Here is a 19,592-nt window from a genome sequence, read left to right as displayed (position 1 = left end):
AAGTTCAACCTCAGCTTACTTTGTCACCTCCACACAGCTTCCCTATCCAATAAAGGGTTTGTTGGTTTTATTTTATGGTGTCAGCACAGACTGAAATGAAACATGGAAAATAAGACGTATTGTGCAATAAATTGTTCTGCTGGAAGGCTTTAGTCTTTACATGCGATTCGTTAACAGTGACTAACACTTGAAATGTTCCCAATCTAAAAACGAAATCCACAGTATATAATTTCCAGCGTTATGCTGTTACTAAAAACCTTTTCTTTTAAAGTTTAACTTAATCAGAACGAAAAGCCATATTTTTTTTTATGTACTGGTCAGGAACAAAACACAATCCAAGGTTATGAGACTAAGTGGATAAATATTCCATCTCTAGCTAAATTGAGTGGCTGCGTGTCTTTGCACTGACCCCTCCTCACCATTCATACCACAGCATATTTATCACAATTAATCTGTCAATTAGCTTCTGAGGCACCCAGCCATGACAGGCACTTACTGTAAAAATGAGTACAAATTGATAAGAAAACAGTGCATGATGGTCTTATGAAAACTAATGGTGTGTCTGCCAGCTCAGAGGCTCTGCATTCGAGAACTTATTCTACCAGCATCGCCTTTAGCTCCCCACCCTCGAGTCCCACCAAAAGAAGAGCTGCATTTTCCTTTTTCTCTCTCCAGCTGTGCCCTATCACTCTCCTGTAAGGCCGACTCCACAGCCAGCTGTCAGTCTGTCATTTATGGCAGGTATCATGAAACATTGATGTAATGGCTGTGGTAACACGTCCCAAAGTCCTAAATCTCTGCTCCAATAAGGGAGCAGTGCTGCGTCATAGCATATGCACGCACTTCTGCTCTGGGCTGTTCTAATAATACATTTGAAAGAACACAGAAGGAATCTTCATAAATCTGATTTCTGAGGGCACGCTAAATCATCCCCATGCCTCTCTCCACTTTCTAATGCAGTTAAAACTTTATAAAGAAATAAAGTTTCTCGTCTGTTTTCTCAGGCATTTTTTGATCACTCTTCTTCATGCTCTTCAAATGGGCAGTCAGGTTGTCGCTGAAGCATTGATCTCCTGTGATCATAATCAGCAGACAGCCAGTTTTGATGTTGGCTAGACCTTGACAGAAACCTTTTTATTCATGAAAAGGAAAACGCACAGTCAGGAATCCTGAATAGAGCAGAGCTATAGATGGAAGCGGCACAGGCTCGGGTCACGACGCGAGAGAGCGCGCATTTAAAGACACCAGCAATTTGCTGTTCCTCTGTTTTTTTTCTACTCACGTCATGATGAGAGTCTCCTCTCCGGGCTCTCCGAGCACCCCGTCCACAAACAAGGGCGTGTTGGTGAAGCTGTATTTGTTCCACTGCCGTCCTTCGTCGAAGCTCAACCTGGGAACACAAACAGCTGCTTCACAAGGGGCCGCTGCTAATCCCTCAACTGTGTGCGCACACTAATGACCCTGAGAGTTGTCTAACGACTTTATTTTATATTCCGCGCAGGGCTGAAGGTTCTCCGCTCGGAGAACGCTGATCAGTGAGAGCAAAAGTCATTACAGTCTCAAACCCAGAAAGCCGAATGACAATCATCCAAGGTTTTCTAAACAGAGTCGTACCCTCCCTTCGTTCCAAGACAAACTCGTTTGCCTTTACTTGACTAACTTAGGACTTGCAGTTTCCTCAGAGAAAATTAGTCATGCTGTGACAAATGGCGTCTCTGTCATAATGACTCACCACAGGTGTCGGATGGGAAGCGGAGTGTGTCTTATTGCCACCAAAGCCCCTCCTTGGTCAAGATACAGCACTGCATACTCCTCATCAAAAATCTGCTGGGACAAAAACGCTTGATGTACTCTTACTTGTATACACATTTGCACACACCCACCCTGTCATTTTTCACAACAGACACACTCATACATGCAAATCATGGCCCTGCTTTGCTACATTACCTTCCAAATAATTATTTTTCATTGCTGTGTTTAATTAGAAACAAGCCTCATAAACTGAAGTGAATCTAGTGATGTAGAGGCCGTCTAATGTGCGGTTTATGCAGCCAATGAATTCAGCCGGTCTTTAGAAGTAATATGATTGGTGACCTTAAAAAAATCTGGCTGTTGTCTGAGGACTTATATTCTAAACTTGAGGATAGGCAACGAGCGAGGAGGAGGATGTTTTCAGCGAGAGGACAGGAGGTCAGTCGGTTCATTGTGCTCCATATGGCGAGCGGCTGTTTGTTCAAGATTTAACGGGGCACATCGTTGGAAAAATTAATTATCAGACATGAGGCTGTAATATTAATAAATAAAGTTGATCTTCGCCAACAGCAGTGACTTGGCAAACTTTGTGACTCTTAAATTAAAATTTGTTTGTGCTTGGAAACAAGAACAACTGATCTGATTAGAACGTTGTGGCGCCCGAATAGAAGCCGTGGGGATGAGTTTGTTTCTGAACAATGATGTTGATTTTTTAATTGGTCTTATTTATATGTGGATGAAAATTTAAGGGGTTTCCTGGCTCTTACCTTTTCTGATGAGGTATTTGATTATTTGTTTGATAAACTTTTAAAGTCAATTTCAAGATTTTGACATTTTTAAAGGACTTTTTACTGTTTTGTTTCGTTTCTTCATAATCTGCATCATTGTCTTGATGTTCTTGGGTTCAGTATGGGTATAAAATATGAGCTCAGGAGTCAATTCATGCTTAGGGTTGGATTAATGTTCAGCCTTGGTGGATGAATGCATTCGTTTCAGATTTTTTATTTTACTAATGATGCTTATAGAGTTACTCTAACTTTGCACTCTCCACCACCAATGTTAACTTTTCCATAAAACAAATCCCAAATTATTTTTGTAACAGTCATTTTGCTAATTGCATCCTGGATCTCCATCTGAGGGGTAATGTCTGACCTAATCACCTCATACTCATCACTGCACATTGGTTTGTTTACATGTGTGAGGCTTTTTTTTTTAAATGAAACTCAGAAGCTAAATGGGATGGTGGATAACCACATGGATGATTATGATCAGGGCTGCAGGTCATTTCAGACTGACAGCCAGCCATGTTTACTGGAACTGGAGTCCACAGACAAGCGAAATCAAACAGAGGAAGACAGGCGGATGTTCTAATGCGATACACAACGTTCAATGCTCAGGTCCCAACTGCTCACTTTGCCTTGACGTTTTTTGAAGCCAAGCTTAAAATCCATGTTAGTGAATGAAAGTCAGCTCTGGAAATACTTTCATATACACTGTGAGCTGCTTTCCTACACATTGTTTTCACCTTCCCAGAAATCACCCAAGAGAAAAATACAAAGACCAAACAGTCAGTTCTCCAGTGGGTTGGTGAACCACACACACACACAGTGTATGGTAAGTGGATCAGCCTGCAACTGTCCTCTATATTTCTGTATTTATCCACCGACATGCAACCACCTCTGGGGGGGAAATAAAGCCAATGCAGAAGTACCCAACACTCAAGTCACTGAGCTGGGCCTCTCCACTGTGTTTGAGTTCTTGACAAATAACATGGCGCAGTGCATCCAAGAAGTGAACATTGGAATATTCTTTTTGTTGTTACCTGACACTAATTATCAGATATTTGTGTCTCTGAGATTCCAAAACTAGTGAAGGACACGTTGGCTCGACTTTCATACATCTTTTATATAAAAGTATATGCTAACAGAAAAACATTTAAAATAATTTTAATGAATTTATGAATATTTTTATGAACTCCTTTACTCCTTTTTTCAGAGGGATGGTTATCCTCTAGTCTGCAATGATGGAATAACAAGATTAAAAACTTGAATATTCCATACAACCAAACTATCTCTAAACTTTATATAAAGTGGTGTTAAACTAAAACACGGAGCTAAAGCGTGAGAGGACTCGTTCTGTTTAACAGTCTGGTCACTTGTGATCAGCTGGAAAAGAAAGTAATGTTCTCAGTCAGTAGGAGACTGCAGAAGTTGACAGCGTGGTTCGTACCAACTGTTAAATGTCAGTCAGCTGTTGCCATGTGAAGACTTAGAGCTTAGATACTTTTTCCTCAAATGTGACACATATGCAGAATTAGTTTACCAGCGAGACATCACAACAGTCCAAAAACAAAGTTGCCTCACCTGTCTCCACGTGTTTCCTGCGTCCGAGGTGATGAACACACTGACATTGCTCGTGGTCAGTTCTGCCCCAATGGAGCCTGGACGTGAGGCCAGTTCACAGAAAGGATAGAAAACAAACTTGATCAAGTGCTTTGAGGTGGAGAGACAGTTTGATGCACAAAAAGGAAATTAATTTCTGACAAAATACAACACGACTTTTACACATTGTGTTCAGACAAGAGGTGGTTCTACAGCAGGAGGCACCAGCTTGCAGCTGCAGACAGTTGCTGTAATTACAGTCCTCTGAAAGATCTATTGTGCAGTGCAACATTTGCCCATACCCCTAAATTAACCAATAAATCCAGATTACTGTATCCCTCATTCAGCAGTTCTGACCACATTAAGACAAGCTTCCCTAATTCTGTGCAGATGGCTGTAATTGCTTTAATTTAGCCCGTAATTGGTGCCAGGTGGTGGTTTTTCCAGTTGTCCCCTACTCTGAATGCCTCTTGAAAAACAATAGGCTTCACACTCATCATAACATACAAGCTACACGAGTGCTGAATATTTAGATTTCTGCTGAGCTCCAGTTGATGTTGTCACCATGCTGGTGTGATGTACAGGTGTGCTGTGGATACAGTGCATCTGTATCATGCACTAACAGTGTAATACACTTATAATTCACAGAACTATAATTGTATACGTGCTAATGTTTAGCATCTCCTCTAGCCTCATTTCGTCTTGTGCTTCATGATTCTTTCTTCTTTGAGTGATTGATAATGATTTCCTCGAGTCTTCCACCTTGACAGTGGTTCAGGGTTTGGGTTTAATTAAAAACATAAGATTAGGGAGAACTCAGCAGATGTCTGAAAGACGTCGTTGGTAACCAATTAATATTCTAAAATACACGTTTGCTTTCATCACTGTTCTGCTTCCTGTCTTTGAAAGTTATAAAGTCTCCAGTTTGGGGTCCCATATGGCACTACGGGCGGTCGAAATAACAGATTTACTTTCATTTTGACTTCAAAAGACAAGCAACAAATGCTGCAATGAACAATTTAGAGTTGAGATGAAATCTTGGGATGCTATTATTATAAAGGTCTCATTTTTTCTACCTAACAGTTCTGTTTTAATGTGTCACAAACTGCACTGTCACCCAGACATAGAAAATAAAGATCTACTAGATCTCCTAGCCCTCACATTGCACAACTTATGAGCATAGAGTCTTGCGAAAGTACTGTAGACTACTGCCTACAAATTCCACAGGACTCCAAACAACAGTGACCATGTGGATTATAGTCCAGTTTCCTGCTACTGACCAATAAATGAACTTGTAATAGCAATCTCAGCTAAATAAAGGCCGATTAAATGTTGATCCCTTATCCTACAGTGAGCTCAGTGTTCGGTCTCACTACTATAAAGGCTATTTTGCTATAATACTGTCTAAGTGTATATACATACACTTAGAGAGTATATTTATGAGACTGGATATTTAAGCAGAAATATCCAGTCTCATCCCAGCTTTCAGCTCAGAGACATTCCCAAGCATGTCAAAATCTCATCAGCATGTCCTGGTTCTGCCCTTGGAGTTTCCTACCAGACAGAAAATCTGACCTAAACCTATGGTAGTGGCTTTCCCCTGCTCCCCTCCCGTATGAGCTCTTCACCCTCTTTATGGTTGAGTCTGGGCCCCCTACAGAGGAAGCTGTCCTGTTGATACTATCCTCAATCAGTCATGACCCACAGCTTGTGGTCAAACACGAGGATAGGAGCTGACCAATAAATCGACAGCTTTGCCTTTATGCTTTTAACCACAGAGACTGGACCAGTGATTGATCGCATCAGTACTAATCCATCTGTCAACCTCCCGCTCCTCTCTTCCCCCACGGATGAACAAGACCACAAAACTATTGGAATGTTTAAAAGCCCATCCCATGTCACATTGTGAATGGGCTAATGTTCATAACATAACATTAATTAATCACAAGTGTATGAATAGACTCAGTATCAATAGATCATTTTAGCTTTTAATGTGTCTTTCAGCTCATGGACTTGATGACCCTACCTTAAAGCTAACCTTTCCTCATAACTCTGTAAAATGGGATTTTTACACAATGCCGCGATGTCTCCCATGTCATCTGCCACCTTTTTTACTAAGGCAGAAAAAAGTAAAACTGAGATAATCATTCAGAACCCAGGACTTTGAATAAGTTTTACTGTTTTAGGACTATTTCCCAATATTTTTAATCCCCAAATAACTTCCAAATGATGGTCTGGGACAGAAAAGAAGAAATAAGCGAAGAAGAAATAAGTAATCATTCTCATTCATTTTCACCATTCTGTAGCTGAAATAATGACATAGACTGAAATAAATAAGTTAATTGTTTTACTCCCAAATCAGTGAAACCGACTTATCCCACAGTGGTTCATAAAGGTCATGGCATTCATGCTGGTAGGGTAAACTTGGCCTTCTCCAGACACCCAAGGCCGGTGCCTGCATGTTATTGACAGAGCCGGTCCACACGGGAGTAAATATCACAGATGTGAATCCACCTGGGGGCTGCTGATGTCACATTACCTTATTTTTGTCTTCACGGTGAATCAATTAGAGTCCTTGCCTATTTTTCACGTGTTCTCAGGAACAATGCTGCTCTGAGGGGTTTTTCTGTTGTCAAGTTACAGTGGGGCAAAAAAGTATTTAGTCAGCCACCGATTGTGCAAGTTCCCCCACTTAAAATGATGACAGAGGTCAGTAATTTGCACCAGAGGTACACTTCAACTGTGAGAGACAGAATGTGAAAAAAAAATCCATGAATCCACATGGTAGGATTTGTAAAGAATTTATTCGTAAATTAGGGTGGAAAATAAGTATTTGGTCACCTCAAACATGGAAAATCTCTGGCTCTCACAGACCTGTAACGTCTTCTGTAAGACGCTTTTCTGTCCCCCACTCGTTACCTGTATGAATGGCACCTGTTTGAACTCATCATCTGTATAAAAGACACCTGTCCACAGCCTCAAACAGTCAGACTCCAAACTCCGCCATGGCCAAGACCAAAGAGCTTTCGAAGGACACCAGGAAAAGTATTGTAGACCTGCACCAGACTGGGAAGAGTGAATCTACAATAGGCAAGCAGCTTGGTGTGAAAAAATCAACTGTGGGAGCAATCATCAGAAAATGGAAGACATACAAGACCACTGATAATCTCCCTCGATCTGGGGCTCCACGCAAGAGCTCATCCCGTGGGGTCAAAATGATCATGAGAACGGTGAGCAAAGATCCCAGAACCACACGGGGGGACCTGGTGAATGACCTGCAGAGAGCTGGGACCAAAGTACACAGCAAATCCAGCATGTCCAAATTAACACTGTCAGATTTGATTTCAACACTATTAAAGTGTCTATATGGGTCCACACCAGAGAGTGTTAATTTAACTCTTTTTGGAGAGTTGGTACGTTAACTCTGATTTAGTGTTAAACACCAAATCTGTCTGGAGTTGATAATTTAACACTTGGTGTTAAGAGTTTATATATTAACTCTCAAAGAGTATTTTAGTTTAACTACGTAAGAGTTATCTTCTAATTAATTCTAAAAAGCGGGAATTTTCCTGTTCTGAACTTCTAGAAATTTCTTTTGGAAATAAACATTTACTAAAAAGATGCAATGGTTTTTGAAAAACATTTATTCTGAACTGTGCACCACAATTTCAAAACATTTTCTGAAAGATGTAACAGTGTACATGTTCTCACTTTCATTAGAATTTTGTTTATCAAAAGGTCTGACATGGTAAATGCAAATAACAGCATTCTCATCACTTATTTCTTCAATACAATATGCATGTCCTTCATTCATCCCTTTGTGGAACTTCAACGCACTTCTGCTCTCCCCCATATTCCATCTTCACAAGCATATCCTGTGCGGAGATTGAATAAAAATTAGTTGACACTAATTAATGGCACAAATAATCCAGTAAACAATTGCAGCACAGTAAAAAAAAAAAAAAGGAATCCTCTTTGAGCCATTACTTGTGTAAAGTATTTTCCCAAAAGACAAAGACACAGGCAACAGGTAATACTGAACTAAATGTAAAACCTCAACCTTTTTCATTTTTACCTAAACCGTGTGCACAAAACTCTGGAGGGATCTATGCTAACGTAGAACCCAGTCAGGACGTCAGCTACTGCTATTTGCTCGTTTTTTGTTTTTTTTTTATGGGCGATCGTTTTCAGGCTTCAAGTAGCACCATTATACCAACATTTCACATTCTAGACATTGTTTTAGGCGTATTTGACCAAAAGTTTGACTGAAAATTCACATGCAAGCTTTTTTCAAGGCTGTGGTATTTGCCTGCAAACAATACCTTTCAGCTAGCTAAAACAGAATATTATGCTATCACCGAGCAACATGGCTAATGCCTTTCACACAGCTTTGTCTCAACTCCAAAGAGCCACAGAAGTAAAAGCTCATAATAATAATTGAAACAATCTTTGAAAAAATGACTTACCAAGCATGGCAAACAACTCAAATATGTAGAGCAAAATGTTCTGAAACGGCTTCACTTCAGCTTCGATTGGAGCCGTGCTGGGGGCGGAGTCTGTGAATTTACTCTGTTGGTGTCATAGCCCCTGTAGGTGTTCAGAGTTAAGAGGTCAAGAGTTAATGTTTCCATTGTAACACCTCCAGATTTGACAGAGAAACACTCATTTTTAACACTCGATTTTAACTACTATCATTTTACACCTCAGAGTTACATTAAAAGAATGTGACTCTGCTTAGAGTAAAATTAACTCTACTGTTGCAAGAAGACTATTAACACCAAAAAATTTAACACTTTTGAATTTGCTGTGTAACAAAGGTCACCATCAGTAACACACTACAACGGCAGGGAATCAAATCCCGCAGTGCCAGACGTGTCCCGCTGCTGAAGCCAGTGCATGTCCAGGCCCGTCTGAAGTTTGCCAGAGAGCACATGGATGATACAGCAGAGGATTGGGAGAATGTCATGTGGTCAGATGAAACCAAAGTAGAACTTTTTGGTATAAACTCAACTCGTCGTGTTTGGAGGAAGAAGAATACTGAGTTGCATCCCAAGAACACCATACCTACTGTGAAGCATGGGGGTGGAAACATCATGCTATGGGGCTGTTTTTCTGCCAAGGGGACAGGACGACTGATCCGTGTTAAGGACAGAATGAATGGGGCCATGTATCGTGAGATTTTGAGCCAAAACCTCCTTCCATCAGTGAGAACTTTGAAGATGAAACGAGGCTGGGTCTTCCAACATGAGTGGCCTAGCCAGTCTCCAGACCTCAACCCCATAGAAAATCTGTGGCGGGAGTTGAAAGTCCGTGTTGCTCGGCGACAGCCCCAAAACATCACTGCTCTCGAGAAGATCTGCATGGAGGAATGGGCCAAAATACCAGCTACTGTGTGTGCAAACCTGGTAAAGACCTATAGTAAACGTTTGACCTCTGTTATTGCCAACAAAGGTTATGTTACAAAGTATTGAGTTGTATTTTTGTTATTGACCAAATACTTATTTTCCACCCTGATTTACGAATAAATTCTTTACAAATCCTACCATGTGGATTCATGGATTTTTTTTTCACATTCTGTCTCTCACAGTTGAAGTGTACCTCTGGTGCAAATTACTGACCTCTGTCATCATTTTAGGTGGGGGAACTTGCACAGTCGGTGGCTGACTAAATACTTTTTTGCCCCACTGTATCTGTTTGCGTTTTAAGGTGAGCTGATGCCAGCATGTCACATGCTTGCGGGAGTGATATACCAATGCTAAATGCAACAAACACTACAGTGCAACTGCAAAGAAGAACAAGTCATGGAAAATGGACAGAAATGATTAATAACTAAGAGAAACAGACAGATATCTTAAAGTTAACACAGAAGAAAGAAGAAAAACAGTAAAGGAGAAGCATTTTTAATCACTAATGTCTCTGCAGTTTGGAGGCTCTTTCATGTTACCTTTGCTGTATACTAAAATCTAAGCAAACCATAGAATACCTTACTTTATTAACTGAATAATGCACATATTGTTCGACTTTCCTTCTACAACCCTGGCAAATCAACAACAGTGAGCACTGGTTAGACGTTTTCTTTTGCAGTAAAAAAACGTCTTGTCACTGCAACCTTTTTATCTGTGTTAGATTATGGTGACATTCTGTATATGAACGCTTCTTCTTCATGTCTTCTAATGTTGGACACGATGTATCATGCTTCCTTGAGGTTTATTACCAATTGTAAATACCTGACCCATCACTGTGATTTGTACTTAAGAGTAAAATGGCCTTCTTTGGCCATTAGAAGACAGGGGCATTGGTACACTTTTATTTACAAAGCTATGCTTGGATTGCTGCCTCCTTATATTTGTACTTTGGTCACAAGGACAAATAGTGGTTCTTACTCCTTGCGCTCAAATGATCAGCTGCTGTTGTCTGTTCCCCTTGTCCGCACAGAGCTGGGTAAGAAAGCCTTTGTCCACTCTGCGCCTTTTTCATGGAACATGTTACAGAAAGACTGGAAACTAACTGAATTGTTGTCTTTAAATGTTTTTAAAACTAAACTCAAAGGCCTACAGGCTGCCTCAATAATGTGTAATTGTTTTGTGTAATTTTAACTTTGTTTGTTCGTATGTATTTGTCTTGAAATGTGCTGCCTCTTGGCCAGGACTCCCTTGAAAAAGAGGTCTTTGATCTCAACGGGACATTCCTGGTTAAATAAAGGTTAAATAAAAAAAAAAAAAAATGTTTTAACCTTTCAGTCAAGGGCTAAAAGTCCTTCTTTTATTAAATAATTTAACGACAGATAAAAACATGAGCTTTGTCTTAAAGAAAACTCCTCAGAAGTCCAAGAAGACACGGAGAATGTAGACGACGTGCCACTCGAAACATATTCCCTCTCACCCACCTGATGCGACAATGATCCCCGGCGCCGAGTCCCTGCTGGCTATGTTTCCAGATGTGTAGGGATTTGCAGACACGTGAAGATGGAGATGTAGTGAACAGTACGGCTACAGAGAGAAATCAAAAACTCAGTTATTAAAAAAAACCTCCAAAAGATGCTTCTGCGCAAAACTGCTATTGCCTCAATGTGGATCGGCAACCCTCCCAAGTCTTATGTTTTATCACAAACACCATTTCCCCATTGACTGGCCTCACCATTAATTTTGATTGGGTTAACCTTTACAGGCACAATTCTCATTACGACCCAGCAAAATGCCACTGGTGCAGGCCATGTTGTGACGGGCTGTTTAGAGGTTTATTAAAACTCTGACATTTCCTGACAAATGACTGTATAATATGGGTGGAAGGCGAGGCATGCCACTGAATCGCTAATTGGTTTATCAAAAAAGGTGATTATTTCTGTACATACAGTCATTTCAAGAGGACATATGTGAAGGTGTGCTACAGTGACACCAACTGTCAAACTCTTGTCATCTAGCGACATGTATTAGTAAAAGGTGATTAAAGTGAGCCGTGCTCATCCGAAACTTGTACTGATGAAGCGTCTAACCCTTGTTCTTTGACACTTGTATATTTTGTTGCTGCCACAGACACGATAACAGATGGCTGTAGCTCCTCCTCACCATGACGCACCTATGGCATCTAAACGAAGCATTTGTTAAACCTCACAATTAGCATTTCAACGGCTGCCACGTAGGTTCTTTTAGAGCCAGAAACCATCAGATCTGGTCCAAGGATTGAGTTATCTGCTAGTCTTAGCAGTCTGATTACCATGCTGCACTGACCAGCTGCACTGGAGGGGCACAGATAGCTGCTGGAAATGAGTGTAGACTAATAAAAAACTAGAATTTCACCAACAGAACTAAAGCACAATTTGGTGTGTACCACACAGTAGGTCATACTTTTCTCAGGTCACTTGATTTTAATAATCTTCTAAAAGCAATCAAAACCGCAAACATGGTGCAGTGGTGATCAGCTCCAGTTATCAGTGATGAGACCTGCCAGCATCATCCAGCCCTGGAGGTTGCCACTTGGTTGCTTCTTAATTAACACAATGTTGTTAAAATAACAATGTGAGCAAACTTGTGCACAGTCTTGTGCTTTTCGAATATCCCTCTCCTTAACTGATCACCCCCATTGTTGTCTGCAAGGCACATCTTTTGGCATTTCTTAGCACCTATCTGGTCTTTACGTTTGACGTCATTAGCCGTTTCCGGGTCCAAACTCCGCTTTAGGTCCCAAAGTCAAACGAACACTGCAGCATCACTGAGAGTTACAAACTGTCTTCCATCTTTAATAAAATGATCAGCGCTGCTGCTCTACCAGGTGTAACAATAAAGTTTAACATCCAGGCATCCATGAAAACAGGATTTATGAAGTTTAACAATGTTTGAAGTTAGCTCGCTAGGTATGTAATCTTTAGATGGAAACATGTTCTGACTGAGGGATTTCTGATCAATTAAAACGTACAGCTCTGCTATCACTTCTGACATAAATGAAGACAGAAAACTAAACAGCAGTGACATTTATAGGGTTTCTGAAGTTGGGCTAGCTGGTATATAATGATGTGCTACGTGGTGGCTAACTACACAGCTTTGTTAGCATGACATAAACACATTAGCACAGTGAAGCTGGAGGATGAAAGCTAATTTTTCCACTCGATAAAAGTTAACGTGAGGGTTCCCGATGGTTAGGGACAAATGCAATCACATGGCAGGATGCTATAAAAGGGACCAAACTTCAGTGAGGAGAACGACTGAGATAATCCATCCACAATATGAGGTTAGTCATTAATATACTGCTGCAAGGGCTGGGCTGTAGTTATAGTTCGTAAGGGTTTAAAAACTGAGATTTTCTTTAGGTTCTTGTTCAGATTAAATAGAACAAGATACAAAGCATTAAAACATGTTAAAAACAAAGAGTAGTTTGGACCCGAAAGCAGGGTTCATATGTCATCATTTAAAAACCGAATACACAATCTGTACTCCATCCACTGACTGACTTCATCCTTGGCCTCTGTATAAATGTCTTGCTTTGCTATGATTCTTGCAGAAGTGGTTCTAGCGTCTAAGGTTGCTGGAGTATTGACATAACTCTACAAATGCTCAGGACTTTTGTGCTTTCTTTACCTAGGTTTTCTCTTTGAGTCACTGGTTTTGCAACATTTCATTTAACAGAGAAATACACAAAGAGGTAAGGTATTGAAAAGAAAAATGTGCTACAAGAAATAAGCGGTTTCCATTTTCAAGGGTTTACTTGTAATTCTGAACTTTACTAGTGAGTGAAAACTCCACTAGAGTATGAGAAGCCTCCAACTTTCTAGAGGCTCTCAGGAAGGAAGGCAGATAAAATACAGAAAAGCCTTTCTGTCTGACAAGTCTTTCTCTCTGTGTTTCTTTAAATGGGAGGTCAGCTTATTGGACTGAATCAAAATGGCTGACCTTTCAGCTGAGCAGCCTCAGAGCACTCAGCTTTGACGGGCGCTGCTCTTTCCGAGCTCGGGCTCTCGTTGCTGCTGGGATCAGTCAACTCCTGTCAAGGCCTCTCTTTGATGGAAGCGCACACATATAAAAACATGTATGAACGCATCTCGCTGGCAGATGCAAAGAAACTCACCAGCACACAGTGAATGCTGTTGCCTCTCAGGTCTTTGCTCGGTGCCTGCAGTAACTTCCAGTCTCTGCCTCTGTTGTAGGTGATGTACGTCTTCACTTGGTTGTCCGTCCTTTTGTTGGCGAGGAACATTCCTTTTATTCCCGCTACCTGGAGAATCAGAACGGTTCACGGCTTTATGTGAAATTTTACTTTATTTGACCAATAAATAAGATTGCTTTCCTATTTTCAAGTCACTGTGCCGAAAACGATCGCAACGCATTGCAAAAGCAAATCAGACACTTCAAGGAAACGCAGCCTACTTCTGCATTCCCAACAAAAACCAAACACAGTCACAAACCCTGAGTGGGAAATGATCGACTGTCTGGAGACTTGTGAATAATTGATGTGTGTCTTAAATGAATCAGAATCAGAATCAGAATGGGTTTATTGCCAGATGTTGAGGTTTACAACATTAGGAAATTGCTGCGGTGCTTCAGTGCAGACAATAAGAATTAAAGTGCTATGTAGAAAGAAAGATATGTGCATGAGATATACATGAGATATATACATGAGAATAAGAATTATGAGTGCTACGTAGAAAGATATATACATGAGTGCAGGTGGTGATCAGTGCCAAACATGAAATGATGCAGTGACACAGCGTAGGGTCATGTGTTAGTGGCGGGGACAGTCATGTGGTTATTGTTCATGTGTCCAACAGCAGAGGGGAAGAAACTGTTCTTGTGGCGAGAGGTTCTGGTGCGAATGGACCGGAGCCTCCTGCCTGAGGGGAGCAGGTCAAACAGACTGTGTCCAGGGTGAGAAGGGTCAGCTGAGATCCGGGCTGCACGCCGCAGTGTCCTGGAGGTGTACAGGTCCTGCAGAGATGGGAGTCTGCAGCCAATCACCTTCTCAGCAGAGCGCACAACACGCTGCAGTCTCTGTTTGTCCCTGATAGTGGCTCCAGCGTACCACACGGTGATGGAGGAGGTGAGGATGGACTCGATGATTGCAGTGTAGAATTGCATCATCGTCCGTGTTGGCAGGTTGAATTTCTTCAGCTGCCTCAGGAAGTACATCCTCTGCTGGGCTTTCTTGATGACGGAGGTGATGGTGGGCTCCCACTTCAGGTCCTGGGTGATGGTGGTACCCAGGAAGCGGAATGAGTCCACAGAGGTGATGGGGGTGTCAGTCAGGATGATGGGGAGGAGTGGGGCTGTGTGCTTCCTGAAGTCCACAATAATCTCCACTGTCTTCTGGGCATTCAGCACCAGGTTGTTGTGGCTGCACCAAGACACCAGACGTTCAACCTCCCTCCTGTAGGCAGACTCGTCCCCGTCCGAGATGAGTCCAATGACGGTGGTGTCATCTGCGAACTTGATTAGCTTGACAGACTGGTGGGTGGAGGTGCAGCAGTTGGTGTACAGGGAGAAGAGCAGAGGAGAAAGAACACAGCCCTGAGGGGAGCCGGTGCTGATGGTCCGGGAGTCCGAGACATTCTTTCCCAGCCTCACGTGCTGCTTCCTGTCCGTCAGGAAGTCAGTGATCCACCGGCAGATGGGATCAGGCACATTCATCTGGGAAAGCTTGCCTCGGAGATGGTCTGGAAGGATGGTGTTGAAGGCAGAGCTGAAGTCCACAAACAGGATCCTGGCGTAGGTTCCTGGGGAGTCCAGATGCTGCAGGATGAAGTGTAGGGCCATGTTGATGGCGTCGTCTACAGACCTGTTGGCTCTATATGCAAACTGCAGGGGGTCCAGGAGGGGGGCCGTGAGGGTCTTGAGATGGGAGAGAACTAGGCGCTCAAATGACTTCATGACCACAGATGTCAGAGCCACGGGTCTGTAGTCATTTAGTCCAGTGATCCTAGGTTTCTTGGGGACAGGGATTATGGTAGAGGACTTGAAGCAGGCAGGCACATGACATGCCTGCAGTGAGGAGTTGAAGATGCCAGAAAACACTGGGGCCAGCTCGTTTGCACAGTGTCTGAGGGTGGCAGGAGACACACCGTCTGGGCCGGGAGCTTTCCGAGCATTCAGACTCCTAAACTGCTTCCTCACATCTGCTTCATGAATATGAAGAGTTGTGGTCGGAGGAGGTGGTGTGAAATCCTCTTTTGTGTGGGGTGAGGGGGCGGGTGTTGCAGGTGAACAGTTTGAAGGTGGTGATGGCTCTATGGAGGGGGGAGAGGTGGGGGAATGAGTGTCCAAAGTGCCTCTATTGTTGGGGTCGTTGGAGGTGTGAAGGCTGCCTGATGGCTCGTCAAAACGGCAGTAGAAGTCGTTAAGGGTGTTGGCTAAGAGCAAGTCATCAGTGGAGTGGGGGGTTTTAGGCTTGTAGTTGGTGATATTCCTAAAACCTTTCCACACAGAGGCCGAGTCATTCTCTGAGATCTGCTGCTGCATCTTCTCAGAGTGCTGATGTTTGGCAATGTCCACTTCCTTAGTGAACCTGTACTTGGCCTCTCTGTAGCAGTCCCTGTCTCCGCTTCTGAACGCCTTACTCTTTTCCAGCCACAGCTTTTTGAGTTTAGGAGTAAACCAGGGTTTGTCATTGTTATAACTCACCCTGGTGCGTGATGGCACAATGCTGTCCTCACAGAAGTGGATATAGGAGGTGACAGTGTCCGTAAACTCGTCCAAGCTGTTAGAAGCAGCCTTCAATGTGTCCCAGTCTGTGGTCTCCAAACACGTGCGAAGCTCCTCCACAGCCTCGTTGCTCCACAGTTTTTTGGTCCTCACGACAGGTTTGGAGAGCTTCAGCCTCTGTCTGTACGCGGGGATTAGGTGGATCATGACGTGATCAGAAAGTCCGAGTGAAGCGCGCGGCACCGCGCGATAGGCCCCGCTGATCGTGCTGTAGCAGTGGTCCAATGTCCTCTCCTCTCTGGTCGGGCATTTAATATACTGCTTGTATTTCGGAAGCTCATGGCTCAGATTGGCTTTGTTAAAGTCCCCAAGAGCAATGATGAGAGAGTCCGGGTATGTCCGCTCCGTGTGGAGAATCTGCTCTGCGAGTGCGCACTGAGCTGCTTGCGCATCCGCGTCTGGCGGGATGTAAACAGCGGCCAGGATGAATGAAGCAAACTCCCGCGGAGAATAAAACGGTTTGCAGTGAATAAAAAGATATTCCAGAGAGGGAGAGCAGTGCTGAGCAATCACTGTTACATCTGTGCACCAGCCACTATTGATGTAGAAGCAGACACCTCCACCTTTGGTTTTACCGGAGAGAGCGGCCTGCCGGTCCGCGCGCAGCAGATGAAAGCCCTCCAGCTTGAGCGCGCAGTCCGGGATGTCCTCACTGAGCCACGACTCCGTAAAACATAAGACACAGGAGGAGGCAAAGTCTCTGTTCATGCTTCTCATCAGGGCCAGTTCGTCTATCTTATTCCAGAGTGAGCGTACATTAGAAAGGAAGATCCCAGGAAGGGCCGTTCTCAGTCCGCGTTTCCTCAAACGCACGAGTACGCCGGCTCGCTTACCTCTCTTTCGACGTCTCACTTTCCTGATCAGAGTCAGCAGTAAATCTGCCGCAGATGCGACAAATATTGGAAATAAATCCACAGGCGTTGTAGTCCTGCAGTTAAGGAGCTCTTCTCTGGTGTACGAGTATCCAGAGGAGTTCCCAGACACAGAAGAAATGCACAAAAACAAGACAAAAGTAACGCACTGAAGCACCAGGGCATCCATACGCGGCGCCATCTTGGTAAAATGGAATCTGACTCCCTGTTGGAGACCTGCAGGACGACTCAGGGATACTGAATTGAGTCTGTGACAGTGGCATCAGGCAATGAAACTCCACTTTAGTAATTGACAGATACTTCAATCTCGCTTGGAGGAGAGATTTAGCACATCATGCGTTTCGGGTGGCGACCCCAATCAAGACAGTAGATTCGATTCTATTGCTCAGGCCACAGCAGACATGAGCGGCATCACCAAGGGCTTAATTATTAGATTCACAGATATAGTTCTATTCTACGTTAAACTTAAAAGCATCGTGAGTTCCACAGAGCCTCAACACCAGCTCATAGCACACCTTCTGTTTTTGGATTTGGTGTGTTGTGCAAAGTGATCTGCAGTTATTAATCAAAGGAAGAAATAATCTCAGGCTCCTAAAAATCTATATGGCTGGCACAATGCCCCTTTGCCTTTGTTGATGTCAGCACTTTGAAGCTGTTTCATATTCACACAACGTGCTCTGAAGATTGTAGGCCTACAGCAGCAGGGTTCCTTTGCAAAATGACAAAGTAAGTACATTTCATCACGTCTGCCTGCTAGCTCCAAAGTATTGATCAGCGTTCGTAATAAACCTGCAGGCCGCATGCTCATCGAGCAGGCCTGCTGTTTAAAAACAGAGAATTGTCTAAAATGAATACTGCAGGCTCCAAAACTAAAGCTGAGGTTTCTGCATTTGTGCGATGTTCCTGCTTCAGACACAGAGTTTATTTTCCTGTGGATACAGCATCAGTGGTCCTCCTCAGTGCTCTTCACATACAAGGTCTTAAATAATCAGGCCCCATCTTATCTTAATGACCTTGTAGTACCATATCACCCTATTAGAGCACTTTGCTCTCGCTCTGCAGGCCTACTTGTTGTTCGTAGAGTATTTAAAAGTAGAATGGGAGGCAGAGCCTTCAGTTTTCAGGCCCCTCTTCTGTGGAACCAGCTTCCAGTTTGGATTCAGGAGACAGACACTATCTCTACTTTCAAGATTAGGCTTCAAACTTTCCTTTTTGCTAAAGCATATAGTTAGGGCTGGACCAGGTGACCCTGAATCCTCCCTTAGTTATGCTGCAATAGACGTAGGCTGCCGGGGATTCCCATGATGCATTGAGTTTTTCTTCTTCACTCACCTTTCTCACTCACTATGTATTAACAGACCTCTCTGCATGAATCATATCTGTTATTAATCTCTTTCCCTCTTCCACAGCATGTCTTTATCCTGTCTTCCTTCTCTCACCCCAACCAATCACAGCAGATGGCCCCGCCCCTCCCTGAGCCTGGTTCTGTCAGAGGTTTCTTCCTGTTAAAAGGGAGTTTTTCCTTCCCACTGTCGCCAAAGTGATTGCTCATAGGGGGTCATGTGATTGTTGGGTTTTTCTCTGTATCTATTGTTGTATGATCTACTGTACAATATGAAGCGCCTTGAGGCGACTGCTGTTGTGATTTGGCGCTGTATAAATAAAATTGAATTGAATTGAATTGAAATTGAATGTTTTTTTTACCTCGTAGAGGTCGACCATGACGTTTCCCTCGGGGCCCATGCTGCTGACCACATTCTCCAGAGCCAGAGTGTAGTAGACCCCTGAAGTGTCTGACACATACAGGTTGTAGGTTTCATTCTGGTTCCACTCCCTCACAGCCGCGACGACACGGTTTTCATCCGTACTGATCACATGCAGATCCTGGTAGGAGTAAAATGATATCACAGACCCTTGTTACCCCAGCGTTTTTATCTTTACAACTTATGTTTGTGCTGTTCTGTATCATACAATAAAAAGTCTTGACAATAATAACAAATTGACATATACACCATGTGGACGAAACACATTACACCTCAGACATGGGAACCCATGCATGAAGCTGCTGGCACACTGTTTTTGTGCCGATATAAATACCAGACGAGGTTTGGATCGCTGCAGTCACTGAGCGTTTGCAACTTCGTTACAAGTAATGCATTCCTGTAATCTGATTACGTTTTTAAAGTAACGAGTAAAGTAAGGTATTACTTTGCAAAAAAAGCAATTAGGTTACTGTTGCTTTCCTGTAAGCATTACTAAACCGTGATTTTGCTTGTGCGAGTGTCTCATGACAGTGACTTAAGCGTTCATGGTAACAGACGTGTGCAGATCAACAATGGATAATACGGAGTACAGGAGAGAGTACGACCATGCAGGGTTTAAAGCGTGGAAGTACTGACTCC

General features: G+C 43.0%; 1 protein-coding gene across 3 annotated transcripts in view; it reads right to left on the bottom strand.

Annotated features, from left to right (window-relative positions):
* The window catches only part of sorcs1 (sortilin-related VPS10 domain containing receptor 1), a 212,772-nt gene that overhangs the window by 29,931 nt on the left and 163,249 nt on the right, over positions 1 to 19,592 (bottom strand). For all 3 annotated transcript variants that reach the window (XM_085356482.1, XM_085356480.1, XM_085356483.1), the window contains exons 9-14: positions 18,895 to 19,074; positions 13,692 to 13,838; positions 11,020 to 11,122; positions 4,116 to 4,192; positions 1,733 to 1,824; positions 1,283 to 1,390 (exon numbers count right to left, since the gene is read on the bottom strand). In XM_085356482.1, the coding sequence (XP_085212608.1) occupies positions 1,283 to 1,390; positions 1,733 to 1,824; positions 4,116 to 4,192; positions 11,020 to 11,122; positions 13,692 to 13,838; positions 18,895 to 19,074 (707 nt within the window). The remainder of the gene's footprint in view (positions 1 to 1,282; positions 1,391 to 1,732; positions 1,825 to 4,115; positions 4,193 to 11,019; positions 11,123 to 13,691; positions 13,839 to 18,894; positions 19,075 to 19,592) is intronic.

Source organism: Diplotaxodon limnothrissa, linkage group LG6 (genome assembly GCF_057381915.1).
Source record: "Diplotaxodon limnothrissa isolate DT_005_m linkage group LG6, D_limnothrissa_male_GT1.1, whole genome shotgun sequence".
NCBI classification, from domain to species: domain Eukaryota; kingdom Metazoa; phylum Chordata; class Actinopteri; order Cichliformes; family Cichlidae; genus Diplotaxodon; species Diplotaxodon limnothrissa.
Note: the sequence above shows the minus strand (reverse complement) of the source record. Positions and strands in the feature narration are given on the sequence as shown.